The sequence below is a fragment of the Dendrobates tinctorius genome, unplaced genomic scaffold, assembly GCF_039654945.1.
Source record: "Dendrobates tinctorius isolate UK_male_01 unplaced genomic scaffold, ASM3965494v1 ptg000128l, whole genome shotgun sequence".
NCBI lineage: Eukaryota > Metazoa > Chordata > Amphibia > Anura > Dendrobatidae > Dendrobates > Dendrobates tinctorius.
This window is the reverse complement of record NW_027361796.1, coordinates 19,867,309-19,893,484: the sequence shown is the minus strand read 5'-3', so window position 1 is coordinate 19,893,484 and position 26,176 is coordinate 19,867,309. Positions and strand designations below refer to the sequence as shown.

Genomic DNA, 26,176 nt, shown 5'->3' with positions numbered 1-26,176 from the left:
TTTGAGGTAAAAAATGGCTCCATTACTAAGGGGTTAAATAAAAGATGTAATTTTCCCTTCACCCATGACAGCACCACCTGAGAGAGGGATCCGCCCCGCCAGGACAGGAACCTACTGAGACATAAGGGGCGGCACCTCTCCCCCGCTTCAGTTGGGTTCCTGTCCTGGAAGGAATCCCACTGTGGCGGTGCCTGTCATGGGCGAAGAAAAAGATAAGACCCAGGCCCGTCCCGGCGCGGGAAGAACAGGTAGCTTACCTGTAGCGCCGGCCGTCGGGTCCTGGAAGCGCAGTCCCCGGGGTCCCTGGGGCTCCGGGTTCGTGCGGGCGTGGATGGGATTCCGGTGGCTCCGGGAAGCCCCCACCGCACCGCCCTCCCCTCGCGCACGCCGCATCTCGATCCCCGTGGTAGGGGAGAGACGCTGGCGTCTTCCGGCCGCTGACGTCAGCGGCGCTTGGAATGCTGGGTGCGCCGGCTGACGTCAGCAGAAGGCGACGGTGTAATGGCGCTGGGTGCGACGCCGGCCGGCTTCTGAAGCGCTGAGCCGGCGGTCGCAGGGGGGAGGGGAGGAAGACGCTCACCAGGCGGAGGCATGCAATTTAAAAGGAGGAAGACAGCTGTAGATCGGCGGTGCAAAATGGAGTCCGAGCAGAAACGTTCAGCGTCCCTGCCTCCCTCACAGCCCTCTGGCAGGAAGCATGGAAGCCATTCAAGCAGCAGTCGCCCCAGCCGCAGATCGGGGCACTCCTCAAGGTCCAAAGAGCGCGGGTCAGGTGCTCCGATGCAGCCTCCAAGTCCGGTACCCTTGATTACGGGTGGTGAGTGATCTTCGTGAATGTTAACAGTATATTAATAGGGGTTTTCTATTGTATGCTTCACCCTGTAGGAAAGGCCCAGAAAAGCGGGAAGCAAGAAGAAGAATAGGGGTTGTGCTATATGTAAATCTCCCCTAGCAAGAGACTGGCAAAAAGATCTCTGTGCTTCGTGCATTCAGCGGACTATGGCGGAGGAAGCGCCTAGTTTCGCAGCCAATCTAATATCTGCCCTCAGGTCAGAAATGGAAGGCTCAATTAAGTCCTTATTGAAAAAAGGGAAAAAAAGCAGGAAGGATTTCCCTAGTTCCCCCTCAGATTCCGCGTCAGTATCATCTCAGGCGGAAAAATCATCCTCCTCAGACTCCTCAGATAGTGACACAGGGGGTAAGCCATGTTTCCCTGTAGAAGATACAGATGCCCTCCTAAAGGCCATTAGAACCACAATGGGCCTACAGGAAGAAAGGGCGGCTAAAACCCTAGAGGACGTTATGTTTGGGGGGCTTCAGGAGAGGAAAAAACGAACCTTTCCAGTAAACGCGAAAATCCAGGCGCTTATTGAGAAGGAGTGGAAAAAGCCTGAAAAATCGGGGGCCCTTCCATCCGCCTCTAAGAGACGATACCCCTTTGAATACAAGGATACGGAGGTATGGGACAAAGTCCCAAAAATAGATGCAGCGGTGTCCAGATCTTCCAAAAGGTCGGCCCTGCCCTTGGAAGATGCAGGGGTTCTTAGAGACCCGCTGGACAAAAAAGCGGACTCATATTTGAGGCACGCATGGGAAGCGACAGCAGGAGGTCTAAAGCCGGCGATAGCGGGCACCTGCACGGCACGCTCCCTCATGATCTGGCTGCAGCAGTTAGAAGAGAAGCTGGCGTCAAGGGTCCCAAGAGAGAAGATCTTATCAGACATGTATCTCTTACACGGGGCAGCGGCTTTTTTGGCAGATACCTCGGCGGACTCTATGCGATTGACAGCCAGAGCAGCGTCACTATCAAATGCTGCTAGACGCGCGTTATGGCTTAAGGGCTGTCCGGGTGACCTTCAGTCCAAGGCCAAATTGTGCTCTCTCCCCTGCGATGGTCGATTCCTGTTCGGCAAGAACTTGGACGATATTCTGGAGAAAGCAGGCGATAAGAAAAAAGGCTTCCCCAGATTCCCTATGGATCAGAGGAGACAGCCCTTTCGGAGGGGGAGATTCAATAGAGGGCGTCCTCCCGCTGACAGGAGAAGATGGGAGGATAAAAGAAAGAAAGAATCAGGGTTTATGTTTGGTGGAGGCACCTCCACCTCAAAAAAGTCACCACAATGACGCCAGTATTCCAGTAGGAGGGAGATTAGCACTCTTTTTCCAGGCCTGGGAAAAGATCTCCTCCAATACCTGGATTCTGAGCATCCTAAAAGAAGGCCTGAAAATCCCCTTTATTCGTCAGCCAAAACCCGTGGTCGTCATCACACCTATCAGGAAGATGACCGAAGAACAACTGGCCTTAGAAACAGAAATCCTGAGCCTGATAGACAAGCGGGTACTGTCCGAGGTGCCACGCTTACAGGAAGGAAAGGGGTTTTATTCACCCCTTTTTCTAATAAAAAAACCAGATCAGTCGTTCAGGACAATCATAAATCTCAGACGCCTCAATCTTTGGATAAGGAACCCGACCTTCAAGATGGAATCAGTGACTACGGCAGTGAAGCTGCTACATCAAGATTGCTTCATGGCCGTAGTCGATTTAAAGGATGCGTATTATCACATCCCTATCCATCCAGATTACCAGAAATAGCTGAGGGTAGCGCTTTATATTCAGGGCACACTAAGGCACTTTCAGTTCAGGGCTCTTCCGTTTGGCATATCCATAGCCCCGAGGGTCTTCACCAAGGTCATAGCGGAAGTGACAGCCTTTCTCCGGATTCACGATACGGTCATAATACCATACCTGGACGATTTTCTTATAGTGGGCAGTTCAGAGGACCACTGTACAGCACAGTTGACTCAGGTGATCAACACCTTGCAAGAGTTAGGGTGGATAGTCAATTTCAAAAAATCAAAATTACAACCCCTAAAGAAACAGACCTTCCTAGGATTTATACTGGACTCAGAAAGGCAAGAGTGTCTGCTCCCAGAGTCCAAGATAGAGAAGGTACAAAATCTGGCCTTGGCGGGCCGAAACCAACCATGTATGACATTAAGAAAAGCAATGTCCCTACTAGGTACCCTAACATCCTGTATTCCGGCGGTCAGGTGGGCTCAGTTTCACACCCGGCAACTCCAGGGGGAGATACTAAGAGCACAAAGATCGCTAAGAGGGCGTTTGGAAGGGAAGCTGGAGCTTTCCTCAAAAACCAGAGACTCTCTCAACTGCTGGTTGAACGGGACAAATCTGACCTTAGGAATACCATGGGACAGACAGGCGACAGATATAATTTTAACAGATGCAAGCTCCTCGGGGTGGGGGGCACACCTAAGGGGCCTCATAGGTCAGGGTTCCTGGACACCTCAAGAAAGGAAGGCATCCTCCAACCTGAGAGAACTGTGGGCAGTGGGCAAGGCCCTAAGCCACTTCATTCCGCTACTCCAGGGTCGAGACGTACGCATCATGTCAGACAACAAGGTAGCAGTGGCATACATCAACCACCAAGGTGGGACAAAATCACACTCCTTAATGGAAGCAGCAACAGACATTCTGAGCAGTGCAGAGGAACACCTACACTCCGTGACAGCCCTACACATAAAAGGGGCAGAAAACATAGAGGCAGATTTCCTGAGTCGCAATACCCTGAGGCAAGGAGAATGGGCGCTAAACCGGTCCATTTTTCAAAAGATAATTCAGCTTTGGGGGGAACCGGTGATAGACCTCTTTGCAAACAAGCACAACAGGCAAACAGAAAGGTTCTGCTCTCTAAACCCGAGGGAAAATCCATGGGCAGTGGACTCGTTGCACATCCAGTGGAACTTCAGACTGGCTTACGCGTTCCCCCCAGTAGCTCTGATCCCAACTGTGGTAAGAAAAATCAGAAACGATCAAGCCAGGGTGATTCTAATAGCTCCATTCTGGCCAAAAAGGCCCTGGTTTGCTCTGCTACGGAAGATGTCCCTCTCCGATCCATGGATTCTGCCAGAAATCCCGGACCTACTAGCTCAGGGTCCAATATTGCACGCTCAGGTCAAAGGATTCCATCTGACGGCGTGGAATTTGAAAGGTCGCTTTTAATGGATAGGGGGTTCTCCCCTGGGCTGGTGGCCACTCTGCTAAAAAGCAGGAAACCGGTGACTACTAACATCTACGACAGAACATGGGATTAGTTCTTACAGTTCTTGGGTAAGCCGTTAGGAAAAGAACCCCCGATTAGGGCCATCCTAGAGTTCTTACAATCTGGGTTGCAGATGGGGTTAGCAGTAAACACACTTAAGGTTCAGGTGTCGGCACTAGGGGCGCTCTACAATTGCAAACTGGCATCAGATAGGTGGATAGCCAGATTTATTAAATCCTGCCATAGAGCTAAGCCTATTCCAATACCCAGAATAGCCCCCTGGGATTTAAACCTGGTGTTAGAAGCCCTTACAAAAGATCCGTATGAGCCATTACATCAGCTACCCCTAAAGTTCTTGACCCTAAAAACAATCCTGTTAGTAGCCCTCACATCAGCCCGCAGGATAAGCGACTTACAGGCTCTCTCAGTAAATCCTCCTTACACGCAAGTCTTTCAGGATAGGGTAGTTTTAAGAACAGACCCCAGTTATCTGCCCAAGGTAGTATCAGATTTCCATCGGGGTCAGGAAATTGTCCTTCCATCCTTTTGCGAAAATCCAAAAAATCTGGGGGAGGAAAAATTCCATAGTCTGGATGTTAAAAGGGCTCTCGTAGAATATATATCTGCCACTAGCCAGTGGAGGAGGTCACAGTCCCTATTCGTAGCTTTTCAGGGTGCCAGGAAAGGCTATGGGGTTTCAAAAGGGACTATTGCTAGATGGATTAGGGAAGCCATTAGTGTAGCCTATTCAGCTAGTGGTATCCCGATTCCTGATGGCATCAAGGCTCATTCCACCAGAGCCGTGGCGACCTCCTGGGCTGAAAAGGCAGAGGTATCAATCGAACAGATTTGTAAGGCCGCTACCTGGGCCTCACCTTCAACCTTCTTTAAGCACTATAGATTAAATCTATCCTCCTCTGCTGACTTAACCTTTGGTAGAAGGGTGCTGCAAGCGGTGGTCCCTCCCTAAGCTGTTTCGAAGTCTCCAAAAATCTCTCAGGTGGTGCTGTCATGGGTGAAGGGAAAACCACCATGGTTACTTACCGGTAGCCGGTTTTTCCGGAACCCATGACAGCACCCATACATTCCCCCCCTTTTTCACTGTATGGGTGTGCACAATTAGTAGGGTGTTTTGAGTGTTGTGGTGTTGGATTAAACATGTAACTAACCGGGAAGTCCTCTCAATGCTCTGTAACCCAACTGAAGCGGGGGAGAGGTGCCGCCCCTTATGTCTCAGTAGGTTCCTGTCCTGGCGGGGCGGATCCCTCTCTCAGGTGGTGCTGTCATGGGTTCCGGAAAAACCGGCTACCGGTAAGTAACCATGGTGGTTTTCTGCCTCTTGCACACTGCTGCAGAACCTGTTTGGGTTCCATATATATCTTTTCAGGTAATGTAATAAACTAAGGCCAGGAAGGATTATTTTGGGGTTCAAGTAAATGCCGCTGCAGATTCGGCCAACAAGTTTAGTGACTGCTAATAATGTATATAGTATATGCACATTTTTAGAAAGGCAAGATCTGCAAGTCTTTTCTAGATCAGAGCCGTCATACATCAAAGTTGACCATGTTTTAAGGGCAAATTATTTTTGTATAATTTATTTTTTCTTAAGTGTATGTACAGTGCTAAAAATAATTTTTGCAATTGGGTTTTATTAAAAAAAAATCCATTCTATTTTGATGTGGTCATAAATCAGCTGCAGTAGGTCAGAAAAAGACAGATAAAAGTTGATAAACACCCATGTGAGAACTAACTCATTGACAGATTCTCTGTTAATGCCTTCTGCAGCCAGCAACAAGACATTACAGCACAGAGGTATAGAAGGCAAACATGCAACTTTTTAACAAGACCCAAAAGCAAAAGTTACTTTTTTTTTTAGTCCAATTGCATTTAAGTAAACAAAGAGAATTGTCCTCAAACAGGGACGACCCCTAATAATATAAAGTTGTGAGTGTTTTGACATTTTAGCTCGCTGTTCTACAGGTGAGTACTATATTTTTTATCCTTTCAGCATATTTTTCCCCTTGCCTTTATTTTCTGAAATTTGAACGCCGCCCCCCCCCCCCCCTCTGTTTTGTTCGATCTGTTCTACTAGATGAAATAAATTGCAGCTTTTAGCATTAGTACAATCTGCTTTTGCATGGATGTTTTTAACCCGAGTTGTCTCTTCATCAGCTCCTCAGAGCGCAGCACGTAGGAGTGATGTGGACTTGGTGAGCCTTTCTGATGTGGATAATTCTAATGATGCTAACTCTGGGGAGCACGCGGTCTTCGTGAGGGATTTAATCAGGCTTGACTCTACTGATATGCTCCCTAGTCCAGGTATTCTCCTAGAGCTACTAACCATACCTCACACCATAGCATTCCCCTTACCCTCTATCAGGTCAGAAGCTTCTCGCAACCTATCTAGACCAGCATTTATACAGCATATGTTTGTCTTTTGTGTAGAGTTGTGTTGTCTTTCCATGAAGTATGTACTGTGTCTGCTGGTGCAAAATACATTACATACTGCAGATCGCTAAAAGCAGTTGGTCCATCAGGGCATTTATGGATTAGTGAGGTCCCAGAGTTGAACTTGGTTAATGAAAGCTCCTTTTTTTCTTGAAAAGCTGGTGGACTGTCATCTGCTCGGCACCTCGCTCTTATTGCCCAAGCAGAGAGCGGATGTAAAGAACTTTGGTAAATCATCATTTCCAGAACTCCAGTGGGTACCATGGAAATAACTACAGTAACATTGAACACTTTCTTCCTTTTTTTTTATACTTAGAGGGCTAGTCAGTTGAGTATTTAACACACCCATATGGAAAGCACATTAATTTAGTGATACATACATTTTGGTTTGAAAGTCACTTTTACATGTACGATTGCAGCCATGTATGTTTTACTCTAAAACGTTGCACCATTTCAAAGAAAATTGACTTAAAAGAGGTGAATAGTCATATGCCTAGTCAGTTAGGTGCCCGGCAGCTTTTCTCCTCTTAACTGCCAGGTCCCTCTTTATACACTGTAGAGATTCACACTCTCTGGTAAGCATTAGGCTTTTGGTAGCGTTCACACAGGCAATGTAGTTTTGGTCCAAACACGTACAGTTTGTATTGCTTCCCACAGGTTATCCAGCACCAAAACAAACTGATAAACCTACAGTAAATCCATAGTCTCCTCCAGGCGCTAACTAAACAGAACAGACCCTGGCTACTTATACGCTGGCCCCAGCTCTGTCAGACAAAACCACTATCATCCAAAGCAACCATTGATACTTGCAGTTCTCTGCGCACGGCTTGTGCACTTAATCATGGTCACATATGTCAGTGCGGGCTCCCCCGAACAGATTAAAGTCCTTTCTCCAGAGTAGACTTCAGACACAGAAGAGTCACGATCCCACCAGCCTCAGTATCCCTCTCAGCCTGAGCTCAAGCAGCTGCCATCGCCAAACAGAAGTTCCTATTGATAATGCTATAGCAATGACATTTTGGGAGTTTTATGTGCATTTCTGACTCTTGTTTCGGGAAGACCACTTCCTTTTCTTCACAATTTCCAGTTTATTCAGCAGGATTGAAAAGTAAAATAAAGGTTTGCTAATTTGGCAAAGCATTGACCTTAATCTATTCAGTCACCATTAGAATGAAATGGGATCTGATTCCAAGTCACAGTTTTATCAGTCATTACCAAGGTCCGACCTCACTTAATTTTTGTAACAAAATGGACTTGACAGCCATGTTTTCTCCACCCACTTCCTCTCTGATTTTTAGTTAATTTATTGGGCTGTATATACATTAGTTTAACTAGTTAGTAGAAGCCAATAGTGATGGTAATTAATGGGGTTTGACACCTTGAAATAAGTGGTCTTCAAACGACAACACTGATGCTAATTATCATACTCATCCTTCCTCAGCACAGCCCAACTCTCTGCTACTGCCGCTATTGTCTCTTTGTTTTGGCTGCATGTCCAACTCTCTGCCACTGCCGCTATTGTCTCTTTGTTTTGGCTGCATGTCATGTGAACAGCGCAAATCACCACTGTGCCACCACTAAAGCAGATGCCACGGGCCGCTGCTCTTGGTGATTGGCTGCAGCAGTGATGTGTGCTATCAGTGTGATGTTGCAAGCTGCAGGCAAAAAAGTGACAGGAGCAGCGTCCGAGAGCTGCCACTGGACCTGGGGAGTAGTTGCACTGCCATCCTGAGCTGATACCTGTCCATTGCTGGCATGTACTCAATGAGGGCATGTACTTCTACTCCCTATATGATGGTGACCAATCCTAAGCAAGAAGCAAAACTCAAAAGAACACATGCTGAGATTTCTGAGTGTGTGAAAGATATCATGACAGACATCCTGGACCCCTGGTCTACCCTCCTGCATAAGCTAACACATAAATAAACTCTGCTGCACTGTCCCTCGCCCCACACTGACTCATACAGGAGATCAAGACTGTATCTTGACATGTCACATACTGAGAAATCTGCACTAAGCTATGGTGTGGGTGTGCTCTCTGCCAACTTATGATTGGTCAACATTATACAGGGAAGTACATGCCCCCAGTGAAAGCTGTCTGATAACACCCACTTGGACTTTAAAAAGTTAACTCATTAGGTACCAAATACAGTCGTATGTTAAAGTTTGGGCACCCCTATTAATGTTAACCTTTTTTCTTTATAACAATTTTGGTTTTTGCAACAGCTATTTCAGTTTCATATATCTAATAACTGATGGACTCAGTTATATTTCTGGATTCAAATGAGGTTTATTGTACTAACAGAAAATGTGCAATCTGCATTTTAACAATTTGACCGGTGCAAAAGTATGGGCACCTCAACATAAAAGTGACATTAATATTTTGTAGATCTTCCTTTTGCAAAAATAACAGCCTCTTGTCGCTTCCTGTAGCTATTAATGAGTTCCTGGATCCTGGATGAAGGTATTTGTGACCTTTCCTGTTTACAAAACAATTCCAGTTCAGTTAAGTTTGATGGTCGCCGAGCATGGACAGCTCGCTTCAAATCTTCCCACAGATGTTCAATGATATTCAGGTCTGGGGACTGGGATGGCCATTCCAGAACATTGTAATTGTTCCTCTGTATGAATGCCTGAGTAGATTTGGAGCGGTGTTTTGGATCATTGTCTTGCTGAAATATCCATCCCCTGCGTAACTTCAACTTTGTCACTGATTCTTGCACATTATTGTCAAGAATCTGCTGATACTGAGTTGAATCCATGCGACCCTCAACTTTAACAAGATTCCCGGTGCCGGCATTGGCCACACAGCCCCAAAGCATGATGGAACCTCCACCAAATTTTACTTTGGGTAGCAAGTGTTTTTCTTGGAATGCTGTGTTTTTTAGCCTCCATGCATAACGCCTTTTTGTATGAGCAAACAACTCAATCTTTGTTTCATCAGTCCACAGGACCTTCTTCCAAAATGTAACTGGCTTGTCCAAATGTGCTTTTGCATACCTCAGGCGACTCTGTTTGTGGCGTGCTTGCAGAAACGGCTTCTTTCGCATCACTCTCCCATACAGCTTCTCCTTGTGCAAAGTGCGCTGTATTGTTGACCGATGCACAGTGACACCATCTGCAGCAAGATGATGCTGCAGGTCTTTGGAGGTGGTCTGTGGATTGTCCTTGACTGTTCTCACCATTCTTCTTCTCTGCCTTTCTGATATTTTTCTTGGCCTGCCACTTCTGGGCTTAACAAGAACTGTACCTGTGTTCTTCCATTTCCTTACTATGTTCCTCACAGTGGAAACTGACAAATCTCTGAGACAACTTTTTGTATCCTTCCCCTGAACAACTATGCTGAATAATCTTTGTTTTCAGATCATTTGAGAGTTGTTTTGAGGAGCCCATGATGCCACTCTTCATAGGAGAATCAAATAGGAGAACTACTTGCAAGTGGCCACCTTAAATACCTTTTCTCATGATTTGATACACCTGGCTATGAAGTTCAAAGCTCAATGAGGTTACAAAACCAATTTAGTGCTTCAGGAAGTCAGTAAAAAGTAGTTAGGAGTGTTCAAATCAAGAAAATGATAAGGGTGCCAATACTTTTGCACCGGTCAAATTTTGTTTAAATGCAGATTGCACATTTTCTGTTAGTACAATAAACCTCATTTGCATCCAGAAATATAACTGAGTCCATCAGTTATTAGATATATGAAACTGAAATAGCTGTTGCAAAAACCAAAATTCTTATAAAGAAAAAAGGTTAACATTAATAGGGGTGCCCAAACTTTAACATATTACTGTACATTGATTGCTAATGTCTCCGCAATGGAGAGGCGAAAAAATAAATATTCCACCTTGTAACCACTATTACTTCCTGAGTCCAATTAAACATGAAAACATTGGTGAAAGGTCTTCTTTAATAACCAGTAAGTTGTGATTTTTAGAAGCCAAATATGTAAAGTTCTTGGGGATTAATCTTCCTCATGGGGTATGTATATTATGTCTCTTTTGTTTGCAGGAAGAGCAATGGGATGTGGGGGTTCCTTTTGCAACCAGAAGTCACACAGCAAGGAATAGGATTGTGAGAAAAAGGAGGGGGAACATATAGGATAATTTTTTACATTTCTTTGATTTGATTGCAAAGGGAAGAATATTTAAGTGTAATATAATTTATTTATGTAAAAGTAAACTGTGACGGTATTGCCATTTGAAGCCCCTTTTTTGCTGTAAAATACACATGTAAGTGTGTATTTAATATGGCAAAATTTGTGCTTGAATAGAAATTTATAAAAGTTAATGTAATGAATTAAAATGTAACACTTTATCACTTTAATCACCTTTTCATTCCTGTAATGGTTATGCTCTGCAGGTGATCATATCAATGAGGGGCCAGGACCCAAAGATGAACTTCACAAAAAAAGCACTTTAATTCCTGAAGAGCCAAAAATTTTGATAGAAACAGATTCTTCTTCACAGTTGACAAACCATCCAGTTGAAAATGGAAGCACACCTCAATCTGCAGATGTAGCTGGTAAAGTCTTAACCTGCTTTTCATCTCTTGTCACACAGTTTTAAGGTTTTGTTTTTTTTTCAGTTTCAGGAAACCCCTGTTCACGGGAGCAGTTTATTTAAAAAAAAAAGTGCTTTTCTACCCCTTCCGGGGTCCAATCCTGAGTCTTGCCCACTTCTCCGGCAGCCAGTAACATACATCAGGAGCAGCAGTTGGCCAAGAGAGGGCGAGTATGGAACAGTTGTTCGGAAGCTGAAGAAAACCCTGCAGCCTTTTTTCATTTTTGGGTTTGTTTTTCGCTCCTCTTCTTCCCAGAGCCATAACTTTTTTCATTTTTCTGTCAATATGGCCATGTGAGGGATTGTTTTTTGCGGGAGGAGTTGTACTTTTGAACTACACCATTGTTTTACTATTGTGTACTCGAAAAAAAAAAAGTGCAATTCCCCAACTGTTTTTTGGAATATTTTTTACCATGTTCACCAAATGCTTAAATTGACCTGCCCTTATGATTCTCCAGGTCATTACGAGTTTGTAGATACCGGGTTGTTTTTTCTTTAAATGGTGAAAAAAAAATCCAGTTTGTTAAAAAAAAATAATAAAATTGCGCCATTTTCCGAGACCCGTAGCGTCTCCATTTTTCGTGATCTGGGGCTGAGTGATGGCTTATTTTTTGCGTGCTGAGCTGACATTTTTAATTACATCATTTTGGTGTGGATACGATCTTTTGATTGCCCGTTATTGCATTTTAATGCAGCGTTGCGGCAACCAAAAAAAATGAAATTCTGGCGTTTTGAATTTTTTCCCGCTGCGCCGTTTACTGATCGGATTAATTCTTTTTATAGCTTGATAGATTGGGCGATTCTGAACACAGCGATACCAAATATGCGTTTTTATTTTTTATTATTTTAATGGGGCAAATGGGGGGTGATTTGAACTTTTATATTAATATTTTTAAAAGCTTTTTTTTTTACTTCTTGAATGCGTCAATAGTCTCCATGGGAGACTAGAAGCTGCGATAACGCAATTGCCTCTGCTACAAACAGGCAATGGTCAGATCGCCTGCATGTAGCAGAAATGCTCACTTGGGCGGCGCTTATAGCAATCTGGCAATGACAACCATAGACAGACACTTCATGGATAGATCACTTGCTCAAATAAATATAACTGGAATAAAGGTACAATCACTGAATGACATTGAAAATCTAGAGCAAGGAAATATATGAGAAATAGGACAGTATTGAGAAAGTCGCACTAGAAACTTGAATATGGAGGAAAAACAAACGACCAAGAATCTCACGAGAAAATATAATAATCAAAATATAATTTATTAAACAATCAATAAGACCAGAGCATATGAAAAACACAGTGGCAAGGAAAATCCAAGTCTGCTTGTACATGCAGAGAATACACCAAAGGACACACACGTCAGGAAGGGGAAGGAAAAAGTATAAAGCACATATATGGTGCCTGTCCGCAAGGATAGATGTAATTATACCTGCTCGTAGCAAAATTGCACATCCCACAATGAGCCTCATGAAGACCACATCACCAGGCATGTATCCATAATGGATAGTAAAATGTAATAAGAATGTAAAGTGTTAAAGTCATACCTGGTAATGATAGGAGGCAACCCGACTGGAGTGTGTCCCCCCGACGCGCGTTTCGGCGTGAAATGCCTTTCTCAAGGGGTGGTGGGAAGGGGGAAGTGAAGGGATTTAAAAACGCTATGTCCACCAATCGCAGGCAAGTATGCCAATCATGTGACCCATATAACCAATCAGAGCCGCGCAGTAGCGGCTATGTGATTAGGAATCCCGGTTACCATAGAGACACACATGTGCCTCAAGGCATCCACGTCATAGTCAGGCCGCCTCTGATGACGCATGCGCCACCGTGGCAACCGAAGACGCCAGGCGGCGTCTGCGTCAGCTGACCCGCGACGTCACAAGAGGCGTGACTAATCGCCAGATCAACAAAGACGCCGAGAGCCGCCGGGCGCCGTGGAAGCAACAGGGCGTATGCGTGCCGGCGGTCAGTATGAGATGGCGTGATGGATGGTGCTGGCTCAAAGACGGGAAAACAATTATTGATGGCAGATATTGAGTACATTATCCGTTGAATATAAATATGCAAATGACACTTAATAAGTGTAAACTGACAGGGAAGCCCTATATCAAGGGATAAGGGTACATAATCAAAGATAATCGCAATAAGGCATGCAAGAAAAAATGTACATACAGTACTCGCAGCAAAATAATCATAATGCTATTCAAGATGATAATATTAGTAAAAATAGAATAAACATCATTATAAATGAATGTACATGTATACACAAAATTGATAATAGATCATAGTATAATATATACACAATTTTTATTATTTGCCACCATGGACATAATTGTCCTAATATCAAGCACGAACAATTCCCATATGTATAGATAATACAATATGTTCACAAATATATTTAGTGAAATAGAAATAGAATGCCACTTGCATAAGATGTCATATAACATAGGATAATGCAAAACAAAAGGAGAATGAATCACAGCATGGCAGGAATCTTGATATCATGTGGCGTATCCCAATCCACCGACGATTCATGCCTCATGGATTTACAATTGGTGAACAAAACTAAGTAATAAAAAATTAAAATGTAATATTAGTACGATATTAAAAACAACGTAAACCTGCAATATAACAAGGAGACTGTACAGCCAGTCCGAGATGTTCTAAAAATGGAACAAAGCTATTTGATTCATTTAGGCCCTTAGGGTGAACAGTGTCCAATGCCCAGATCCATCTTGTCTCACATTGAGACAACTTTTGGCTGATTTTTCCCCCCCGGATATTTGGCTCAATGATATCAATGCCTCTAATCTTGAGTAATGAGCCATCACACCCATGGTGCAATTTGAAATGCTGGGGAAGCGTCCTAAGCGTGGTTGGATCATCATGGTCGGCTGCCGCCTGAATTCCCAAAATATGTTCGCGGGTACGTACTTTTAATTGACGAGTCGTCATACCTACATAGATTAAATTACATGGGCACAGAGCAAAGTAAATCACATCACGTGAAGTACAGGAGATATGTCCCCTGATATCGTATGTCCTGGTGCCACTAAAATTAAAGAAGGAATCAGTACGTTCAATATTTGGACAGGCGACACACCGACCACAAGGAAAACAACCACGCCTAGGACCACCACTTCCAAAAATATTGGGCTTCAGTTCACCGTGATAATGACTGTGTACCAGATGATCTCTGAGGTTTTTAGACCTCCTAATAGTTATACTGGGTACCTCAGGAAGAATTTGCTTCAAAACCGAATCGGTTTGGAGGATAGGCCAGGCCTTCTGAATACAATGTCTCATTCGTGCAAATTGAGAATGGTAGCTAGTAATAAATCTAATTTTCTGAGATGATCTTTTCACTTTTTGGCCATATAGTAGGGAATGTCTTGTGGAATGTTTTGCTCTATTATAAGCACGCTTTATAGATCGTCTACTGTAACCCCTCTCACAAAATCGGACTGAAAGATCCAGAGCCTGTTTCTCAAAATCACAATCATCAGAACAGATTCTGCGTAAACGCAAGAACTGTCCAGTGGGAATGGAATTGATGAGTGACCTTGGGTGTGCAGAAGACGCATGAAGTAACATATTAGTTGATGTTTGCTTCTTAAAGATGGTAGTCTGAAGGACATCATCAGAATTGCGCCATACTGTAACATCCAAGAAGTCAATTCTACTGGTGTGTACTTGATAGGTGATATGAATGTTACGATCGTTGGAATTAATGCCATCCATAAATTCACTTAACTGTAGAGAATTTCCCTGCCAGATTAGGAATATGTCATCAATGTACCGTACCCAAAAGGGGATGCGGTCCATTGACGACCCCCAATCTGACAGGGGGAGGTCCCTCTCCCACAGCCCCAGGAACAGATTATATAGCGCGAACATATTCCGCAGCTCTTTACAGTTTCCACACATTATTATCGCTGTCCCCGATGGGGCTCACAATCTAAATTCCCCGTAAGTATGTCTTTGGAATGTGGAAGGAAACCGGAATAAACCCACGCAAACACGGGGAGAGCATACAAACTCCTTGCAGATGTTGTCCTTGGTTTCTATTTTGATTTAAAGGGAATCTGTCAGTAGGATCAACCCTCTTAATCCGTCTATATGGGCATGTAGGTCATAGGAATCTGAATAAAATGATACCTTGGTATGTAATCTGATGTCTTATTCCAGAAAAAAATCCACATTTTTCTTATACGTAAGTGACCTCTTCCAGGCTATGGGGAGCAGTATATAACCTGTATGCCCATATTAATAGTTTAAAAGGGAATTGTCACAATGATCCACTGCTTTCCTTTCCTCGCCCTTTCCCCAGCAAACTTCATTCAGGTTGCTCTTGAAAGATAATGTCCTCTATACTTTTACTGATTAAATGTTTCTCCCTGACAGAAAAATCACTTTTTATTCATATACAAATTAAGCCTAAATGGTAATTTTATTTTCAATTAACTTTTCAGAATAAGGTGTCATGTGTACATGAGGAATAACACAATTTATGGCCATTATGGACTTACATACTTGCATGTTCACCAGTTTTCCAATCTGCATTCTCTTTGTAATTTGAAATCCAGGGGTAGCCATGGAATGAGATTAACTGCTGTGATTTATCCCATAGGCAAAGCACAGAGGGGAATGTTTGCTCTTGATTTACTTTATAGCTCACACAGACTAGCTGCAGCAACATGGTGGACATTATACAGCAGCGCGGAGTTGGGCTGATCTGAATCAACCTCTGATGCGAACTAAATAATTTGTTACAGAGCCTTGTATGGTGTTTTTTTTATCTACCTCTGTATTTTCCCGTCCCTGCTCCTCACTCCTCCTTCCCCATCCATCTGAGCATCTGATGGATTTGAGCTGATTTTACGCACTGAATTACAGGTTCAGGAGGTAGTGGGAAGAGGAAGAAGTGTCTGATAAGTGGAGAAGGGATCGGATTTCTATGCTCAGATACATTACAATGTTTATTACATTCGCCTGTATTCTTAATTTCTGCAACGTTTGATGAAAGTACAGTTCCTTTTTAAGTGCTCTGGATATGTTTAAAGCACTTCCCATATTTCCACTTTCCTGTCTCTTTTCCCACCCTGTCATACCTTCTCCTACTTGACTGACAGCTCACTGGCTTGACCACACAATAAGGGAGCTGAAAGTGAAGCAGAGAAAGGTATACTTGGGCCATGAATAGATCTAGGAGGAGGCAGAGTCTTGTGAAGTGCTTTCATACTCCCAGTGCACTTTATCTTAGTTTGCATATGAAGCAACAGATTATATCAGTAAAAGTGTGATTGAAATTATTTTTCAGAGAGCAGCATGACCATATAAAAAGTTTCTATCCATGGTTATTGTCTTAGCTAAACCTGATATGTAGTATTATTGTGAAAACACTTGCACAAACGAATATCCACCAATCTGGATGAGCTTTAGCAACATTCCTCCAGAACAATGTGAGATACTAATGAAATAATCTTTTTCTGTTTAACTTTGTTATTGCTTCTAAAGGTATTTCTACAAGATATGGGTTAATGGGGTGTACTTAATTTTTCACATACTGCTTCTGTATTTTGGCCTAGTTTTGAAAAATGTCACACTGTGATTTTTTTTTTATGTGGTGTGGTTCATCGAAGGTATTTCCCTAATTTGAAGACGTTCTAAGGACCAGATTTTTTTTATTATGCCCTTGGGAAACCATAGAATTCATAGATGTCCTTGAGTTTTCTAATGACTGTAATTCTTGATGGACTAGCTAGTAATTTAACTTATCTTTCTTTTTTCTTTTTTTTTTTTTTTATTAGGTAATTTTCATTAATTTTATAAACATTTTACAATATATGACAGGCTAGCCGAGTCAAAACCTTTGAACCCCAACAGACTTATCTTTCCTTTCTTATTTGTATATCAGTAGATCCTGATGGCCAAAGTGAAAATCAACCGACAATCCCTGAGACTAGAAGTCCACCAGAATCTCCTCCATATGGAAGTAGTATTGTTAAGGTGCCCTCTGGAATATTTGATGTTACAAGGAGGAAAAGCAGTAGTGGTGAGTTTTAATATTCTGGAATGACATATTTCAAGCAGGAGTAGTTAATTTGATTTAAAATTATTGCCTCACAAAAAGCTGTTAGAAAGGAAGCTGATGGCCGAAGATCTGACTTCTGTGCTTGGTCTACTTACTGAGAAAAATTGGCAGGAAACCCAGTAATCATCATCTATTATATATATACAAATTAGTCATAGTTTCAAGAACACTGACTGGTGATGCAAGTAATATTGAATATCTCTTTCCAGTGGCACCTGTGAAGGAGTTGGGTATATTAAGCGGAAAGTAACCAGTCAGTACTTGAAATTGATCTATATAAAGGTAAAATGTGCAAGCATAAGGATCACTTTGATAAGGTATCTTAATTGTGATGCTCCCATCGCTTCTTCCCACCCGAGACACAGGCACAGTGAGTCGATGGGTTACCATGGCAGTCGGGAGCTTGTTGACGGCCCTCCCTTGGCTGCTGTCTTAGTCCTCTTGTGAAGCATAGCCTTGAGTTGGGCTCCATAGAAGTAGAAGTATGTTGTGTGAGTAATCAAGCAATTGCAGGTTCAAGGTCTAGGAAAGTAAAGATTTAATCTAAAAGTTTAAATCACTCCCCCTTTTCCCTGTTCAAAAAATAAAAATAATTTAAAAATAAACATTAATATGATAACACACTTAACGCAAGTCCACTTGATCAGGAAGGGGGGGGGGGGTGTCCGATGTTCCCAGATGCAGCTGGTGATTAACAGGCTCTGTGCTGGTGCCTGTTTAGAAAAGCAAAAGCTGGTAGAAAAGAGTAATACACCGCGCTATACCGCTATACTGGGAAAATCAAGGGATAAAAACAGATTACTCACTTGTTAGTAAATGGAAAAAAACGTGATGTCCTGAGGCTAATTGCCTTGGCTCAGATATGTATTTTGCTTTTTAATTAGATGAGAAAGCTGCCAAATAAAAATAAAGACTTTTGTTTACTTAAAGACATGATCGGTTATGGATACTTTTGAAATTAAAGATAGTATTTCTTGTCAACGATCAGGTGTCATATATATTTTAAAATGCCCTTGTGGTAAAATCTATGTAGGGAGAACTAAGAGACCCCTGCAGGTCAGAATCAAGGAGCACCTTGATAATATTAGAAAGGGATACCCATTATCTCGTCATTTCGCCAATATCCATAACCGATCATGTAGAGGTGTCTCTTTTCTGGGCATACAAATAGTCCGGCCAAATCCCAGAAGGGGTGACTTTCTTAAAGCTATGTCTCGAGTAGAGTCCAGATGGATTTTTACTCTGGACAGTTTGGCCCCAATAGGCTTGAACCACGAAATAGAGCTTTATGCTTTCTAGTTCTTCTGTTTTGCCATACATATTTTTAGGTCATTATGTCCTTATAGTATCCTCCAAGACCTTATAGGTTTCCCTTTTCCCTTGCAGGATATATTTTTTTTGGATGTTTTAATATGTAATTTTGTATGCTCGCACTTTTTTATTTTTATTTTTTAATCTCCATAACATGACCAGCTAACCCCATGATATGGAAAATAGATTTTTTTTCTTTGATATATAAATATATAATTTTTTTCATGATATTTTTTCATGATATTTATTGAGCATATTAATACGGTTCAAATTGGAAATTATACTTGAAGGTTGAATATAATTTTAGTATTCTGAAAGCATCTGGTTATGAGATTAGCCAATGTATTTTGTGCATAGATTTAAACTCAGTCCCCAATGAGGCATCCTGCTCGCTAAGATGGGGCTTTGATATATGTACATACGATTTTAGTATATACTTAATTTTAATTAGTCATAGTTTTTAACATGTTTTACACATCTAAATGAATAAAGGTTATGTTGCACATATATTTTTATTTTCATTTTTTCATGTCCATTTTATAATGAGTTCTGGACCCAATATGATTCAATTTTGAGCCATTTCTGTAAGATTACGGGTTAAACATAGGAACCCGCAATTATCATGGTTTTTGCAGACACACCAGTCTCTTTTTATGATTTATGAGGCTTCCCAGCCAGGCTTTTTTCTGGGTCAGGTGATCACTCTATACAGGCTTAGGATGCTATAAAGGACGGTTTGTTTACTGGGAGGCACAACCCTGATGAAGAGAGAAGCCTTCTCTCGAAACGCGTCGGTTTTGTGCCACTTGCGAGCCACCGTCCTTCCCCTAGTGTGACGTCACGCTAAACCCCGCCCCCACCACGCGCCGATCTCCTCAGCTTTGCTCACGGCCGGAGCGCGCGAGGCAGCGGCGGTTCCCACTGCTTCACAGTTCAGCAGCAGCGGCTGTCACCCTCACGACAAGCACCCTAGCCTGCACCATCGATCACCAGCCTGCCAAGTAAGTGCAACACATTCCTGCACCACGTCAGCGGGCACAGGCTGTCACTGATGATTATTCACATTGCAGGTGTTCTGCCTCCATGTGCACCCGCACAGTACTAAGTTTTTCCTGATCCAACTGAGGGCACTTAGCGAGTAGCAATCAGCAAGGTTAGCAGTCAGCCTCTATCCAATTATCCATTATCGCAATATTTTTTTGTTTTTTTCTACCATTCATTATTTATTTTATTTTTGGCTCAGTATTTTTACTCACACCAAGATCAAGAGGCACCTTTCCTTCTAATATCTAAGCAACAGTTATATTCATGGTATGCTGTTCACATTGTCTGGTGCACCAATGTGAGTAAGGTCAGATCATTGTTCTTTTAACCCTTAAGGGGTTTATCTTTAAGTAAACAAAAGTCTTTATTTTTATTTAGCAGCTTTCTCATCTAATTAAAAGGCAAAATACATATCTGAGCCAAGGCAATTAGCCTCAGGACATCACGTTTTTTTCCATTTACTAACAAGTACTCAATCTGTTTTTATCCTTTGATTTTCCCAGTATAGCGCGGTGTATTACTCTTTAAAAATAAAAATATTTTGGTAAAATAATTTTCTATTTTAATAATTCAGACTTTTACCTACAATAATCACAAAATAAAAAAAATCTCCAGAATTGCTATTTTCCAGTCATAGAACCCCCCCCCCACCCTTCTCAGAAAAGCAATAAAAAGGTCAAAATGGTATAAATTACATCAGCTCAGGTGCAAAAAAAAAACCCGAATCCTTCTAAGTTTGGTATCGCTGTAATCGTCCTGAGCTGAAGAATCATGTTGTCAGGTCATTTTTACCACACATTGTGCGCCGAAAGTAATAAACCTCAAAATACAATAGCGGATTTTTTTTTTTTATCACAAGTTCCTTGCTTAAAATTTTTCCCCGGTCTTTCAGTACATTATTTAGTAAAATGGTGTCATTCAAAACTATAATTTGTCTCACAGTAAAATAAAAAAAAAAAAACATTATACAGCAATGTTGACAAAAAATAAAAACCTATGGCTCTAGAAAGAACTAGAGGAAAAAAATGAAAGTGCAAAAATGAAAAATTGCCTGGCCTTTAAAAAGGGTCAAATCTGGGAAACAGGACAGGGAAGATTTCTGACACGTGTCAGGTAGCGGTTGTGGCTGATTAGAGATCGTGGAACATTTTTAAACTTTCCGATTTGCTTCCCCCAATACATGACGTTATCAATATTAGAATCTGAGGACCTTGCTCGCAATATTTCTGTGTCCTGAGCAGGTAAAACCAGCTGACGTAAAGATTTCTAATGATCTCACAAGCTAATGAATTAAATGAAAATGCTGCATCCACTAAAGGCACTATTATCGTGAATTTGTGTTCCTGGGATGATCTTGCGGTCTAAAGAGGCTGCCGATCACCTGCCAAAGAAGCAAAACGCACATTCATCAAGTGTAATGATCGTTTGGTTTGCACAAAAGATCATTGTTCTCGGCAGCTCATCATCCTGTGTAAAGAGGACCTGTGTTGCCGAGAACAATGACGGGCTTTGCAATCATTCAGTGTGTTTCTTAAGCTGGGTCGGTGTGTGAACAGATTTTCAAATGACTTCCGATTGGTAAGCATGTTTAACATCGCATTGTCGAAATTAAGTTTATGATGATTACAGGTATAACTATATTCATATTTGCATGAAAATGTTCTTACCTAGATTTAATCCGGTTTCCTTTTGTTGCAGGGAGTCTACAAATCCCAGTGCCTTCAGTTCAGGATTCTGGAGACGACTCTGTGTTTCTCAGTGATGCTCAGAGTAAGAAGTCTGGAGAAAAGTCTCAGAAGAGGCAGAAGATGTTTTCTGAGAGAAGTTGCAGCTTTAGTGCAGACAGTCGTGCAGGCATGATAATGAAGAAAGGTAGTCTTGAGATGTCTACTGAGATCGCCATGAAGATGGGAGCCGATGCCAAGATACTTACTGCAGCATTATCAAAGACACCACCTCATCCGCAGACTAACAAAGAATTCAGTTTTGACGATGCTGATTGTCCAGTTCCTAGTCAAAAATACGAGGGTCGGACTAGTGATCCAGCTCACCAAACCATGCAGACTCCAGAAAATGTCTTGGCTCTGGAAATCTTTGACCCCTTAGCTACTGTTAAAGAGGAAACTACATCAGAGTCATTAAAGTGTACAAGTGACACAGAAACTAATGATCCCCTAACTCTTTGTGTAAAGGACACAGATGACCCCAACAAGAGGAACAGTTTTTACTGCCTTCCAAAAGTAGTAGAAAGGGAAGGAGTGGAGAAAGGGCACGATCCATTATCACTTCTGGCTTCAGAATCGGTAGAAGATGATCCTCCTCCTCTTACCGAGGAAAAGTCTATCTCTCCCGTGGTAGCACGGAACCTAGCTGATGAAATTGAAAGCTATATGAACCTGAAAAGTCCCCTGGGGAATAAATCCTCTAGTATGGAACTTAAAAGCAATGATCCTCCTATGGAAAGTGGTAATCCTAGCCAAGGCACAGCGGAGAGGAGATCTAGTCTGCCTTCTGACACCATCCCTCCCTCCAGTGTGCAAGGTGAAAATCAGAAAAATTCTGTATCCAGATCCAAAACCTTTACTACAACTCCAAAACACCACCTAAAAAACCAAAAGGAACGTTCTCTCTCACTAACGGCACTTGTCCGCAATTCTCAGCATGGTTCGCTGGGTTCAATGGTAAACTCCCTTCCTGGAATCAAGTTTGACAACCTTTTGACTGGGCCCAAAATGGATGTGCTAAGGTCTGGGATGAAGCAAGCAGCCAATGTAGCCAGCAAAATGTGGGGGACAGTGGTGTCTGCTTACAACTACTCTGATGATGAGGTGATAACTGTTTTTAAAATATAGTAGTACTAGCTTGGCCCGTGCAACATTTTCGTACGTTGGTCATCGGGGGCGCAGGCAATTTCAGAAAAAGCAAGCTGGTAAAATATAAATGTATTTCATGAGACGATGGCTCTTTTCTTGCTGAAGGGAGCAAGTTTACCTTTCAAATGGTGTATCATTTGTATGTGGGGCGAAGTAATCAGCGAAAAAGCAGTGCATGTTTACAAATGTGTGTGCATATGTGACTCATCATTTGTGTGTGTGTGTGGGGGGGGGGGGGGGGGCGGCGAAGTAATTACCGAAAAAGCAGAGCATGTATACAAATGTGTTTGCATATGTGACTCACCTGCAGTGAAGTGTGCAATCCTCCAATGTGCATGAAATAGGCTGGGCAAGCCCATGAGCAAGCTGGAAAGACCCCAAGGGATTTGTGATGTCTGTAAGCAGCTTTGGGGTAGTGTGCTGCCACCTGCAGGTAATTTGACCGTTCAAATGGTGTATCATTTGTTTGTGTGGGTGGAGTATGAACGGAGCAAGTGTGCAATTCAATAGGCAGTTTACAAATGTGTTTGCATATGTGCCTCACCTGCAGTGAAGTGTGCAATCCTCCAGTTTGGCTAAAATAGGCTGAGCAAGCAGTTCGGCAAGCTGGAAAGCCCCCAAGGCAAATGTTTGGATTTGTTTGTGATGTCTGTAAGCAGCTTTTTTGTAGTGTGCTTTGGGGTACTGGGGTGCCACCTGCAGGTAATTTTTGATTACTGCAGATTTATGAAAATTAATGTTTAAACTGTATTTTGTGATCAAATCGTGGATGTGTGGTTTGTTTGGCTATTTTCTTGCTGAAGGGGGCAAGTTTACCTTTCAAATGGTGTATTATATGTGTGTGTGTGTGTGTGTGCAGTATGAACGGAGATACAAAGTAATCACCGAAAAACTGTTTAGAAATAATAGATAGATATCAGATTGTTGGGAGTCCAACTCTTGTTTTGTGCGTTAGTCGCAGCCAATATAGACAAAGGCTATTATGTATTTAGAGTAATTTCAAAAGGTAATAATAGCTTGTATTGTGTTATAAAATGTAGTCTTGTAAATGGAAAATAATTCCCTAACCTTTGCCCTTCACAGTTATAGAATGGCTCTAATGTATGTTTAGGGTCACCAAAGACGAATCTTCACCTGTACTAATGCAGTTTTCTCTAAATAGGCTGATTAATTGTAATTTGGATTTGACTTGAGTACATTACATCAAGGTTACCTTTAAAAAGAGGCTCTCTCTTTGGAATTTTCTAAATGTATATATTTGGGAATATAAAAACCATATTAAGGCTATGTACCCACGTTGCAGAAATGCTGCGGAAATTTCATTAAATACAGCTGGACTCCAATGAAGGAGTGGAACCATCTGGCCAGGGTCAGACTTGTGAGAAACTCACACAAGTCACACGTCAATACCCGGCACTCCCGCCGGCAGTCGGATTCGAGCGTTCAGCTGCATGTATTTCTATGCAGCTGAACGCTCCGGTCCCGAGTGCTGGCGGCAGTGCTGGGTATTGACGTTCGAGACTCATGTGAGTTTCTCGCAAGCCTGACACCGGCCTCTCAAGGAGGATCCCAAGGAAATGGACAGCATGTGACTTAAATATGAGTGTCTGAGCAAAGGGTCTGAATACTTATGACCATGTGATATTTCATTTTTATTTTTTTAATGAATTTGCAAAAATTTCTACATTTGTTTTTTTTTTTTCAGTCAAGATGGGGTGCAGAGTGTACATTAATGAGAAAAAAATGAACTTTTTTGAATTTACCAAATGGCTGCAATGAAACATGGAGTGAAAAATGTAAACGGGTCTGAATACTTTCCGTACCCGCTGTGTGTGGTTGTGGAATTGAAACCATAGTGTGAAATCAAATCAATGGTCTTATATTTTTTCTGTTTGTAGCACTTATTTTTTTCCTTCCTTCCTTCCTTCCTTCCTTCCTTCCTTCCTTCCTTCCTTCCTCCCTCCCTCCCTCCCTCCCTCCCTCCATTCGTTTTACCATTCAGTGTACTGGAAATGAACAGTGAAATAGCACAGAAAAACTTCAATTACACAATTGATTTTTGGGTTTTGTTTTTGCGATATTTATTATACAGTAAAAATGAATTGGCAGCATGATTCTCCAAGTCAGTATGATTAAAAGTAATACCAAACATCTTTAGTTTTTTTATCTAAGTAGTGCGGAAAAAATATGGAAGTTTGTGGGAGATAAGAGATCTAATCAATAATGTTTGCATTGTACTATCTAGTGACAGGTGCACATTAAAGGGAACCTGTCAGCAGGATTGTGCTCAGTAACCTACAGACAGTGTCAGGTTGGTGCCGTTATACTGATTACAATGATACCTTGAGTGATGAAATCTGTCTTGTGGTTGTTGTTAATCTTTATTTTCAGTTTTTAGTTAATGAGATTGTGTGTGTGGGATGGGGGGGTTGTCTTCATGTGGTGCTCTGATTAGTTTTTCAGAATGCATACTGCTGAGAGGTCACTGATCCATCAGTGACCGGCGCCACTAGTTTACATAATGAATAATAAATCTATATAATGTGTGTGTGTCTCCACTAAGATGGCACTGACAGTGCCTGCGCACTAACATCTATCGATGATCCAACCATCTTGGAGGCGGCCAGTTTTTTTTTCTTCAAACTGATTTTTTTTTTTTTAATGAATTTATGGATACCATCAAAGAAAAGAATTAAATAGACATTTTAGATGCGATCATGCTGCAGCGCAGGCGCTGCCATCGACGCCTGACTGCAGAAGGGGATTTTCATTTTCAATATATATATATATAATATTCATTATGTAAAATAGGGGGCAGGTCACTGAAGGATCAATGACCTGTTAGAAGCCACATGAAGACCCCCACAGGCCGCCCTGGAGCATGAGCATATCATTAACCAAAAACTGAAAATAAAGATTAAACACCAACCACAAGACAGATTTCATCACCCAAGGTATCATTGTAATCAGTATAACGGCGCCAGCCTGACACTGTCTGTAGGTTACTGAGCACAATCCTGCTGACAGGTTCACTTTAAAGACATTTCCTCAATATGGCATCAAGGTGCCTACTATGTTCCCAGTTATTAGAGCTGATGTTCTTTTTGTAACTTAATGTGGCGTCGAGCGATCGTCCTCAGTGTTACATTTTTCGTATTAATCCTATTTGCCCTTTCCAATTATCTTTTGAAGGAAGAAGTTAGTAAAGATGATTATCGGTTTCCTTTGAATATTGAAGAACACTCTCTGGGTGACCATGCAGCTCCCAAAACAGGCTTCCAAAGACTTTCTACAAGCAGCTTGAATCAAAGCAGCACCAGTCTGGGCAGCAGCAGCAGTGGCGGCACTGGTAAACAGAGCGCCACTAACAGTATGGGCATTCTATTCAGATTACTTTTTACATTATTTGATGTTAGTTATATTTTACCTAGAGGGGTATTCCCATTTCCAAGGTCTTATCCCAATATGTAGTAGGTGTAATAAGAATATTAGCAAGTCCCTCCAATTAGAAATTTATAGTTCTTATGATTTGCTATGTTGCTTTCATCATGTAGGGCATTGCATTAGCTTAGCTAATCATGGTTACGACCACTCATATAGTGGCAATTATCTGTTATTGGTCGTAACCTTGGATACCGAAGCTACTGCAATGCCCTGCACATGAGGAAAGCGGCAGAGCAGATTTTAAAAACTACACTTCTAATGTGAGGGATTTGCTAATATTATTATTATAATATAATGTAATTTATTGGGATAGGATCTTGGAGCTGGGAATACC

General features: G+C 42.1%; 1 protein-coding gene across 5 annotated transcripts in view; it reads left to right on the top strand.

Annotated features, from left to right (window-relative positions):
• Window positions 1–26,176, top strand: part of DENND4C (DENN domain containing 4C) — a 259,443-nt gene that overhangs the window by 204,810 nt on the left and 28,457 nt on the right. For 2 of the 5 annotated variants that reach the window (XM_073542724.1, XM_073542722.1), the window contains exons 20-24: window positions 6,234–6,380; window positions 10,870–11,031; window positions 16,994–17,131; window positions 21,224–22,353; window positions 25,591–25,768. In XM_073542724.1, the coding sequence (XP_073398825.1) occupies window positions 6,234–6,380; window positions 10,870–11,031; window positions 16,994–17,131; window positions 21,224–22,353; window positions 25,591–25,768 (1,755 nt within the window). The remainder of the gene's footprint in view (window positions 1–6,233; window positions 6,381–10,869; window positions 11,032–16,993; window positions 17,132–21,223; window positions 22,354–25,590; window positions 25,769–26,176) is intronic. The other 3 variants (XM_073542725.1, XM_073542726.1, XM_073542727.1) reach the window with 3 other exon arrangements.